The 12,360-nt window shown below is 33.5% G+C and overlaps 2 protein-coding genes across 6 annotated transcripts in view; one reads left to right on the top strand and one right to left on the bottom strand.

The window, feature by feature from the left end:
• LOC100022188 (glutathione S-transferase omega-1-like) overlaps positions 1–12,360 on the top strand; it is a 193,371-nt gene that overhangs the window by 164,488 nt on the left and 16,523 nt on the right. The gene's annotated exons all lie outside the window — the stretch shown is intronic.
• LOC100028437 (cilia- and flagella-associated protein 43) overlaps positions 1–12,360 on the bottom strand; it is a 161,116-nt gene that overhangs the window by 144,748 nt on the left and 4,008 nt on the right. For all 4 annotated transcript variants that reach the window (XM_007479064.2, XM_007479059.2, XM_007479056.3 and 1 more), the window contains exons 3-5: positions 9,986–10,082; positions 4,138–4,305; positions 277–424 (exon numbers count right to left, since the gene is read on the bottom strand). In XM_007479064.2, the coding sequence (XP_007479126.1) occupies positions 277–424; positions 4,138–4,305; positions 9,986–10,082 (413 nt within the window). The remainder of the gene's footprint in view (positions 1–276; positions 425–4,137; positions 4,306–9,985; positions 10,083–12,360) is intronic.

Genomic DNA, 12,360 nt, shown 5'->3' with positions numbered 1-12,360 from the left:
ATAAGATAAATGGTTATTATCCCCATTTCACAGAATGATTTAAGAAAAATAATAAAGAACTGATTAGACAGACTTCACAAATTTTTGTTGAACCAGATTGAACTGCATTTAACAAGATAGAGAGAAATGAGAAGAGGCATTTCCTGTGTCCTATTAATAACCCATATTTGATTGTTTCCTTTCAACCCAATTGCCCAGTTAAGTTTCAAAATGAGACCACCTTTAAATCAAGTAGTATGGATTGGATTATTGAGAAGAGAATGTGGTTGCAAATACCTTGAAATTTTCTGCTTCTAAACCAACTAGCCCAGCAATGGCAGCAACTGGTAACACAGGTCCATAGAAAGGATCTTTGATATCTTGGGAGAGGATTCCCTCATACTCTTTTGAAAAAGTACCATCCTCTGAAGGCATATTTATTTGCCTAAAGAAACAGAAACATTAAAGTAGTCAGGATATTAATGGACAACAATCATTTATGTAACCCAATACAAAAATATTTTTAATTTTAAATGTGTTTATTACATTAAAGTTTCCAAATATCTCCCTTCCTTTCTCTCTCCCCTCCCCACACTAGAAAAGGCATCATTTGACAGATATATTTGTGTATATATATATATATACATATATGTATAAATTATGTCATGCATTTTCCTTTTATCAGTTCTTTCTTTGGAGATAGACATTTACTTTTGCTCTTTGTAATTTCATGTAGGTCTTTCCATATTTGTTTGTTTGTTTTTAATTAATTTGCTCATCATTTTTTATGTCACAGTAGTATTCCATCATAATCAAGTACCACAACTTGTTTAGTCGCTCTCCAAGTGATGGGCAACCCCTCAATTTCCAGTCCTTTGCAATCATGAAAAGAGAGGCTATAAATCTTTTAGAACGTATAGGTTTGAGTGGGATATAATCTGTCATTCTCATAAGAAGTGTTTCTTTAAGCTTTTTTTTAGCCTGCACCCCAATATTTTATAGAAGTTAATATTTTCCTTTAGACCTTTTAGGATAAGAAAACTCCCTTCTCTAAAAGCAAAATCTTTGGCCTGTCCACTTTAAATTTCAAAAGACCTTCAGGGGTTGAGTAGTTCCTTCTGAAGACAAAGATGCTCCATCCAAAGGTAATTCACAACCCAGCAACTCTCTTATCTTTTGGAGGTGTCAAAGTAGGCTCCTGTTATCTCCTGGAGACTGAGCTAAACAAAGTTTGGAAGGATAGGAGGAGAGAATAGAGGTGGGGAGGGGGAAGGTTTTCTATGATTGGAAGACTTTATAAATTGACTTTTCAAATTCAATACTTTGGCCTTCCTTAAGTATCCCAAACTGGGGAGTGTCCCTTTCACAAAAGAATAAACTGCTATCTTATACTCTGAGTTTCTGAGTTTATTTCAGTGGTGGGGTCTACTACTGGTGACCCCATATAGGTTCTCTTCCTTTTACCCAGATTTCCTTGGGAAACAGACCTAATAGTGTATTCCTGTGTCAAAGAGTCTACATAGTTTTATAGCCTGGGCAGAGTTCCAAATTGTTCTTCAGGATGATTACATCAGTTCACAGTTCTACCAATATTATTTTAGTCTCTCCATCTTTCCACAGCCCCTCCAACATCTGTCATTTTTCTTTTTTGCCATTTTAGCTAGTCCAATAGATATGAGATAATATATTAAGAGTTATTTGCATTTCTCTAATCAGACATGATTTGGAACATTTTTTAATATGACTATATGTAGTTTTAATTGCTTCATCCAAAATCTATTTGTTCATATATTTTGACCATTTTTCAACTGGGGAATGGCTCATATTCTTAAAAATTTGACAAATTATATATTTTACATATGCAACCTCTGAGAAGTTGTCTATAAAATGTCTCCCCCAATTTTGTGCTTTTCTTCTAATCTTGGCCACAAACTATTTTTAATTTAACGCAGTCAAAGTTATCCTTTTACTTTTCAGGATGCTCTCTATCTCTTGGTTATTCATGTGTTCTCCTATCTATTAATCTGATGTGATAAAGTGTTTTGTGTGCTTCTAATTTGCTTATGTCTTCTAGTAAGTTTAGGTTATGAATTCATTTTGAATTTTTATTGGTAAATGGTATAAATTATTAGTCTGTACCTAGTTTCTGCCAAAATGCTTTCAAGTTTTCCCAACAAAGTTTTACCAAATAGCAAATTCTTATCCTGAAAGCTTAGGTCTTTACTTTTGTTAAACACAAACTTACTTTAATCTTTTACTACTGTTTGTTGTATGTCTGTTCTATTTCACTCATCAACTTTTCTATTCTTAGCCAACAGCAGATAAGCAGATAGTTTTGATCATTGCTGCCTTATAATCTAGTATATATCTGGTACTGCTAGACCTCCTTTCTTTATATTTTTTCACTAATTTCTTAGATATTCTAGACCTTTTGTTCTTCCAAATGAATTTTATTATTTTTCTAGCTCCCCAAAATAATTTTTTGGTAATTTAATTGGAATGGCATGAATAAGTAGATTAATTTAGGTAGGATTGTCATTTTAATTATATTGGCTCTGCCCACCCAAGAACAATTAATATTTTTTTATTTAAATCTGACTTTATTTGTGTAAAAAGTGTTTTATACTTATGTGCATGTAGTTTCTAGGTTTGTTTTGGCAGGCATACTCCCAAGTATTTTTACTCTGGCTATGGTTATTTTAAATGGGGTATTTGTTCCTATCTCTTCTTGCAGGGCTTTTTTAGTGATATATAAAATTGCTGATAATTTATGTGGATTTGTTTTATATCCTGTTAGTTTGCTAAAAGTATCATTTCAGCTAACTTTTTAGTTAAATCTCTAGGCTTTTTCATATATAACATCTGCAAAAAGAGATAGTTTTATTACTTCTTTGCCCATTCTGATTCCTTTAATTTCTTTTTCTTCTCTTATTGCTAGTGCTGGTATTTCTAACACAGTATTGTATAATATTGGTGATAATGATCATCCTTATTTCAACCTGAATGGGTTTAGATGCTTCTTATCATTTTAAGAAAAAAATCTATTTATACCTATGCTTTCCAATGTTTTTAATAGAAATGAGCTTTGTACTTTGTCAAAGCCTGTTTCAGAATCTGTTAATATAATTGTTTTTTGTAACTTTTGATGTTGATATAATCAATTATGTTAATACTTTTCCTTATATTAAACCATTCCTGAATGTGTGGCATAAATCCTGCTTGATTGCAGTGTATAAACTTTGTGATATATTATTATAGTCTCCTACCTACTATTTTATTTAGAATATTTGCATCCATATTCATTAATGAAGTTAGTTTATAATTTTCTTTATGCTTTCTTCCTAGTTTATAAAGACATCAGCACCATATTTGCTTTACAAAAGGAATTTGGTAGGACTTTCTTTGACCATTAATCCAAATAATTTATTTTATATTGAAATTTTTTTTTTTTGAAAGAACGCAGTTGTAAATCCATATGGTCCGGATGCTTTGTTCTTAGGAATATCATTTATGACCTATTCAATTTCTTTTTCTAAAATAGCTATTTATATATTCTATTTCCTACTTTGATAGTTTGGGCAATTTATACTTTTGTAAGTATTCTTCCATTTCACATAAATTATTAAATTTGTTGGCATAGAATTAGGCAAAATAACTCCAAATAATTACTTTGATTTTGTCTTCACTAGTGGTATATTCTCCCTTTTCTTTTTTTATACTGGTGATTTGATTTTCTTTATTCCTTTTTTAAAAATTGTGTTAACCAATGGTATTTCTATTTTGTTTTTTTTTTCATAGAAACAACTAGTTTTTTTTTTTAATTCAAGGTTTGTCTTACATTCAGTTTTATTAATCTCCCCTTCGATTTTTAGGATTACTGATTTGGTGTCTAATTGAAGGTTAGTAATTTGTTCTTTTTCTAGTTTTTTTAAATTGCATTCTCAATTCATGGATTTGTTCATTCTCTAATTAATTGAAATAAAAATTTAGAGATATAAAAATGAATGTTAAAATAAAAAATATTTTTAATGAAATGTTTGAGTGGATATGGCACCTATGAAGGGAAGCATCACTATATAATATTGGAAATCACTGACAATGATGAGGCTCAGTCTATATTGCCACAAAGAAATTATGTTTTATTTTCATGTTACTTACTTTGGTTTTAAATAATGATCCTTGTCACATCTTTCAATATTCCATATAGCCATATAATCTTCACTGGATAAACACAGCTGGCGCCAGTTTTTGGGGTTAAAAGTCATCTGTTTTATTTCTACACCTGGTTCTGATCTTCTACACAAAATAACCTTTGTTTCCCAATTCCTTAAAAGAATAAAAAGTCATTTTGTGAAATAACAATAATGATTATTATAGCTACCATTTATATAGTACTTATTATGTGCCAGGCACAATTATTACATCAATTTATCCTCACAATCACCCTGGGAGGTAAGTGATATATTTTTTCCATGTTACAATTAAGGAAACTGAAGTAAACCACCATTTGTGATTCGCCCAGCATCATACAGCTAATAAGTATGTAATTCTGGATTTGAATTCAGAACTTTCTGACTCCTGACCCAATGTTCTTTGTAATGTATCACCCATCAAAACAAAATTATACTCATGTTATGTCATAAAAGTATTTTCTAATACATAGATATTAGGACTAATTACATGATGTGGTAGAGGCATGTTTGCAAAGGACAGAAGCTGGAGATGGATCATTTGTCAGTCAAATGAAGATTCCATTTGGAATGTGACTGGGAAACAGTTGGAGGCAAGAGCCAACTGCTTGATTGGTTTGAAAAGGTCTTTGGACTGGCTGACCTGAAGGAAGAAGCTGGTTTTTTATCTCTGAGACTTGGGATAATCAAATTGGAGGTGGCCTGGCTGATTTGAAGGCATAAAAGGACAGTAGTTCTCATATATCTCTCTGACTCGCTCTGTTTCATGCTAGTGACTGAATTGCCATTTCTCTCAATATCCTCCAACATAAGACTCACTGTAGATAATAGGGAAAACCCTATCCCTCTTACCTTATCCTCCACCCTTGTCCTGTCTTCCCCTTTTTTGACAAAGAAGATTAAGAACTATTTCATTGAAACCTCACAGCTCACACTGAGTGATTTGAGGGAGACTGAAGAAGGGGGGAGGGGAGCCTGAAAGGCTTCTGAAGAAGGAGGTACAAAAGGGAAGAGGTTAGGCAAAAAGAAGATACTTGATCCATTAGTTATCTAGTATCTATCTAATATACCCCCAAAATATCATCTATTACAGATTGGCACCCCTAAAAAGACTGAACTTTACAATCCCTAAGAATCAGCAGAAAAATGTTTAAGCAAATTCTCTGTGGAGTTGTTGTCCTGGCAGACATTACTGGATTTTGGATATATAACATTCTCTATAGCAAAATGACCAACATGATTTTTGATTCTCTGGATTACATTGGCAACACTACCATGTTCATACTCCAGTTGCCATTTCAGACTGAAATTATACTATGGCAGATTTTGACTCAAGTTTACATCATTTCTATGGCAGCTTTACCTATTTGACCTATTTGAAGAATATCTATGGATTTGTAATCCCCCAAAAGGCAGCACAGATAATGGTGGTAGATACTAACTTGGAAAATGTTAAGAACATGTTTGAGGAATTTATGAAGGATCAGATTAAGGACAAGAACAATGACCAGGCAGATAGTGCACCCAAAGAAAAAGAAAGGCAAAGAAATCAAAGGTTAATGAAAAGGGAAATGATAGTGACAAGGACATGAAGTCTGAGAATGAACCAGAAAAATTTTTTCCACTAAAGGAGGTCACTAAATTATCAAGTATAACTGGTGCCTTACAATCTAAAGTGCATAGAGAGTTTACAACCCAGGAACTTGATTCACTGAAGAAACGATTTCCAAAATTTATCAATCAGCCTTTTAAGATGCAAAAAGAACTCAAACATGCTTTCAGGATCTTTGATCCTGATTTCCAAGATGTAGAATTTCTCTTTTCTGAACTGTTTAGTCCCCATGAGCATCGCCAATTCATTGAGAAGACCAGGTCAGATAACAACCTGACTAGTTGGCCCACAGAGGAGCAAAGGGAAGACCTTGATTTTGCAAATCCCACAAGCATGACCTACTAAAGGAAATGTAGGGAAGACTTGCTCCAAGCTATTAAGATCTGTTGCTCGAAGCCTAATGCATGGACAAGATTTGATAAACTCATGCAAAATAAAGGGGAACATCCAGTCATATTTATAGATCATCTCTCTGAAATGGCTGAATCAATTATGGGCTTAGAGGCAAATACTGAAGAGTCTATAACTCATGTGAGGAGACAGTTTTTGAAGGGATGCACACCTCACTTGAAAAAGTTTTTTAAACATTACTTCCCTAAGTATGATACTGTGAGTCTGACTGAATTATGTGAAACCACCAGTTACCTTCATGACATGACGTCATTCACAACAAAGTAAACAAATGCAAGACTTAAAGGATAAATTAGAAGTAATAGAGAAAAATCTAAGAGACAAGAATATTGAGGAAATCAAGAAACTAAACACTGTTAGGACATACACAAAAACCTACATACAAACCAAAAACAGTGCAGAGAGAAACTAGACAATGCTTTTTCTGCCAAAAGAATGGACACCTGATTAAAGACTTTTTTGAAAAAGAAATTGAAGTTAACAACAAAACCACACAAGCTAGATACAGAAAGCAAAATTCCACTTGCTATTCTCATTGTAAGCTAAAATCTGCACAACAAGCAACTGATTTAGTGCAAATGCAACAGGAGCCAATTTAATATTAAATCAGGAGCCAAACCTAAATATTCAGACATGGTTAGGAAAGAATTATGAAGCCAGGCCTATAATGTATGTAGTTTGGTACATGGAGATAGAAGAAATAGTGAAAAAGAGACTGCTAGAATTAATAGGAGAAAAAAAAAGAGAAGAAATAGTGAAAATTTAGCATAAGAAAGTGAATCTTTGAGTGATAATAAATCAAGAGACAGAGATATGTAAAACAGCTAGATGCAGATTTTTTTTTTTTAAAAGGAAGATGGAAGAAAGTACAGGGATCCATCTGATTTCTACCAAATTGCCCTCCCAAAAGTAATGATATAAAGTAATTTTGGAGCAGCATAACCACAAAAAAGACAAAGTGAAGTAATTTTTCAGACCAAAACAACTTGGAAGGCCAGCATGAGGGATCTACTACACCAGGGCACCCAGTCAGGTACCACTGAGGCAACAGGCTTCAGCCTAGCTGAAGCAGCAGCCACAGATAATAAGGGGGATGCAGAGAGATCAGTCAACCACTCAGAAGATAAGGGACTCTTTTCTGGCTCTGGGCACAAGACTCTTGTTGCATTGCTCATATGCAGAACCTGGTCACAGCCCTGGGATGCATGTGTAGGATGAGGAGGGACACCAGCACACACTAGCACTTGCAGCCACAGAGAGGCAGGGACCTTGATCACAGTTCCAAGAGGTAAAAGAGTGCTTGGGTTACTCACGGGCCAGAGCACAGGCAGGGAGAGTATTAAACATAATTCTCTTTACATCATACTACCTTGGAAGAACTGAAAGTGGATAGATCCCCAGTGCCAGTTCTGAAGGTATCTGAACAAAGAACCTGAGGCTTGGAACAGTGCTCCCATCACCACAGTTACAAAGCCCAACTTTTAAGAGAGTTTTTTAAACTAAAAGAAAAGAAAAAGTCAGGAAAATGAGCAAATAACAACAAAAAACAACATAGAAAATTATTTTGTTGACAGTAGATTCGGAAGAAGTCAACAAAGTCAATAATGCTGCATCCAAAACCTTCAATTATTAAAAATCTAAAATATTAATTGCCCTCAAATTCAAAAGTAATGTAGATGAAAATGAATTTTTAAAATCAAATAAGAGAGATAGAAGAAAAACTGGGAAAAGAAATGAGAGTGATATAGGAAAATCATGAAATAAGAGTCAATAGCTTGGTAAAGGAGGCACAAAAAAATAGCTTAAAAAACAGAATAGGCCAACTGGCAAAAGAGGCATAAAAAGAGAACTCACTAAAAATCAGAATTGGCCAAATGGAAAAAGACATACAAAAATGCACTGAAGGGAAAAACTTAAAAGACAGAGTGGTCTTTGGAAAAAGAGATACAAAAATTCACTGAGGAAAAGAACTCTTTACCAATTAAAACTGGCCAAATGGAAAAGGTGGTAAAAAAAAAAAACTCAGTCAAGAAAATTATGTCTTAAAAATTAGGATTGGGCAAGTGGAAGCTAATGACTCCAGGAGACATCAAGAAACAAAGCCAAAAGAATAAAAAAATAGAAGGAAATGTGGGATAAACAACTGACCTGGAAAATAAATCTAGGAGATATAATTTAAGAATTGTTGGACTACCTGAAGACCATGATAAAAAAAAAAGAGAGAGCTTGGATATCACCTTTTAAGAAATCATCAAGGAAATCTGCCCTAATAGTCTAGAACCCAAGGACAAAATAGAAATTAAAAGGATCCATTGATCACCCCCCGAAAGAGACCCCAAAATGATAATTCCCAGCAATATTATAGCCAAATTCCAAAAGTCACAGGTCAAGGAGAAAACATTGCAAGCAGCCAAAAAAGAAACAATTCAAATATTGTGGAACTGCAATCAGGATAACACAAGACTTAAAGGCTTCTACATTAAAGGATAGGAGGGCCTGGAATATGATATTCCAGAGGACAAAGGAGCTAGGTCTTCAATCAAGAATCACTTACCTTGCAAAACTGAGCATAATCTTTCAAGAGCAAAAATGGATATTCAATGATGAAAAGACCAAAACTGAATGGAAAATACAAGACTTAAGAGAATCATAAAAAAGATAAACAGTAAAGATGAATCAAAAGACATTTTTATAAGGTTAAACTGTGAACATCCCTACATGAGAAAATGATTCTTATAATGCCAAAGAACTTTTTATTAGGGCAGTTAGAAGGAGTATAAATAGAGGGAGTAGTGTGGGTTGAACATGATAGGATGATATAAAAAATTAAATTAAGGCAGAAGAAAGGAATGCACTAGGAGGAGGGGAAGGGGAAAAATATTTAAATCAGCTCTTTTTTTTGTGGGGAGCAAAAATTTGGAAAGTGAGGGGATACCAATCAATCAAAGATTGGCTAAGTTGTAGTATATACTTGTAATTGAATACTATTGTACCATAAGAAATGAAAAGACTCATACAAACTGAAGCAGAAGGAAATGAGTAGAACCAGGAAAATGTAGAGTGACAGGAATACTCTACAATGAATAACTATGAATAACAGCTATTCCCAACAATACAAATGATCCAAATTTATCCCAAAAGAATCATGATAAAAAATGCTTTCCTTGCAGATGGACTTCCCTTTATCCTGAATGCCTTTTATGTAACTAGTTATATTTCTCCTCTTCTAAAATGCAAGCTCTTTGAGGCCAAGGACTGCTTTTTCTTTTGTTTGAATCACAAATACTTGGCACAGCACCATAAGAGCTGAAAGCTAAATAATATTGTTGGAAACTTGCTATTGTAGAAGACAATAAAATCCTTTAGATTTTAAGCTCTTTGGAGTCAGATGTATCTAATTCATATATATTATATCCAGAGTTAACACAATGAGCAGTACTTAATAGGGTTTAATGTTTGTTGTTAATAATTATATTACTCCCATACTTAAAATATGTGTTTTTTGATACTTTTGCTTTTCCACATATCTTTTCAATGACAAAGCATTAAATATTTTAAAATACTATCTAAAAACGTAGTTCTTTAAGAGGTCCATGTTTTTGGTTCTTTAAAACCTAGATTATACTGTTTCATTCTCTGAAGATAGTTTTAACTTTTTATGAAGAACTAAGTTTCATGGATCTCTCCTTTAGTGAATAATATATTTTTCAAAGTACCAATGAAAATCATTTAAAACTATTTTTTCAAGGTTTTTCCTAAGTAATACAAAAATGTGTCAAATGCTAAAACTTACCAGAGTGTTACTTCATGTTCAGGAATCGAAGAGTAACTAGCCAGGTATATGCCAGAATGACTAAATTGAAGTAAAGTGTAGTCCAACTGAGCATTCCCTAATGCAGAAAATTAGATCCATTTTAGGTATGCCTTCAAATCAACCATTATATAGAGTTCATTTCCTTTTTTTCAAATTTCAAATTTTCTTTTCCCATGTTATATACATCTCTCATATCACATGTTTTACTTACATTTTCCCCTTTTCTCAGAATAATTCTAGGAGTAAAAATGTTAGAAGTTATTTTTAAAAATAAACACTAGTGACAAAAAATATTGTTACCTTCTCTAGTTCTCTATGCATAACTAATCCTTATAGAACCTATTTTCTAGGATGATTTCAAATGATCGAAACACTTCTTTTTCACCAATCTGGAACACTTCACAAAAATCATAAGGAAATTTCTTCTAATGATCTTGAATTTACATTTGTTTTATTAAAATAGCAATCATAACTTGCTTCCTTTGGCACTTTTAGATAAGGGGTTTAGACCCCACAAGTCCTTTCAGGTCACATTTAACCATCAGCTTAGTTTCCTAATGCCTAAAGGATATGAAAAAAGAATCCTTTATTCCTATTGCCTATTTTGAGTTAACACATCTTTTGATTGAATCAACAAAAGCATGAACTAGGTGGAGGAGCTCAGAAACCACTTAGAGAATTCACACCCTTACAAATTCAATCAGGAAACTGAACCTTTTGATGAGAAATTGACCTTCAGAGGATGACCTTCATTAGCCTTTTATAAAAGTTGATACCTTCAGAGGATGAGAGGTGTGAATCCCACAGAGACTACCCCCTGGGCAGTGCTAGACAATTTGGAAACTGTGATTGGCCCTTGTGAAAGGAGGAAGGGACAAGGATCTACTATAAAAGGCCCTGAATTTCTGGGACTAGGTAAGTGGACTTCAAGAAGGAAGTTGGCCTCAAGAAGTAGTTGGATTTCAAGAAGGAAGTCAGCTTATCGAAGGTGGGCCTTAGGAGTCACCTTCAGCTCAAGTCATCTTCTCAACTTTGAGCAATAATTATTTATAATCTTCATATATTTTAGTCAAACCATTGAAATGCAATTCTTACAAGGACATGTACAAAGAGGTGAAGAGGCAGCATGGAATAGTGTTTAGAAAGCTGCAAATGGAGTAGAAGAATTCAAATTCTACCTTTAACATTTATTAGTTGTGTGAACATGGGGAAATCATAAAACCTCTCAATCTTTAGTTTCCTCATATGTAACATGAGGTGGTGTTGGACTAGATAACTTCTGAAGTCTCAGATCAAATCTAGGATCTCCATTTATGTCTCTACCTATAAAAATACTTAACTTAAAAAAAACACTTTATCAGCAATATAATACAATGCTGGATGGAAATAATATTGTCTTTGTCTACATGTCATTCATTTTCAGGATCTCTGGGCTTTACAGTTACTGCATCTCTTTTTATGTTGATCTATTTCTCAATTTCTTATCTTCCTTCTCTCTCTCTCTCTCTCTCTCTCTCTCTATATATATATATATATATATATATATGTCTTTGTCTTCCTTTTCTATTCTCTCACCATCATCTCATAGAACATAAAGATATATTTATAGTACATATATTATATTTATATGTATATATAATACACGTTAGATATATTTTAAAGTAGTTTTTTGAATCATTTATCAACATATCAAATTGTATAAAAATTAAAAATTGCTTTATAAACTGATATAGCAGTCATCTGGCTTTTTCTTAAGTTAGTAACCATTTAGCATAACAAGGAAGGTAGTATAATTGAGCTATAGGGCCAGGAAGGCAACCATTTCAGCCAAAAGAGGAAAAAGTACACCATTTCTCTCTAACTATCTCTCTGTCTGTGTCTTTCTCTCTCAAGCCTACAAATATAAAGCAAAAAAAAAAAAAAAAGAAGAAGAAAGAAAAAATTTAGGCCCCCTACTGCCTTTTAGTAACTAACCATCATACTGCTATGGAAAACCTTATAAAGCTTGGAGAGAACAGAGAAGTCTTCTTTTGTAGAACAGAAATGAGACCGATTTAGTCAAGTATTCTGGGGTATCTTTTCTTCTCTAGCTGTGAATGTAGTTCCCTCCTTTTGTATTCCTGGGTAGGGGCAGGATGAAGTCTCTTGGGAGAAATTCTCTTGTGTTCTTCCTGTGGTCAAGTTGCCTACTATCTTGGACACAGGAAATGCCAAAGAGATTTGACTATGATGAATCCGTGTTACAAAGTTAATTACATCTATTTGATGGTACTTATGGACCCATTCCTGCTCTTTTAGGGTTGTGTTTGAGTCAGAAGATAAAAGACCATAAATCAGTGATGGTGAACCTGTGG

This window comes from Monodelphis domestica, chromosome 1 (genome assembly GCF_027887165.1).
Source record: "Monodelphis domestica isolate mMonDom1 chromosome 1, mMonDom1.pri, whole genome shotgun sequence".
NCBI lineage: Eukaryota > Metazoa > Chordata > Mammalia > Didelphimorphia > Didelphidae > Monodelphis > Monodelphis domestica.
The sequence above is the reverse complement of the archived record's forward strand: the minus strand, read 5'-3'. Positions and strand labels throughout refer to the sequence as shown.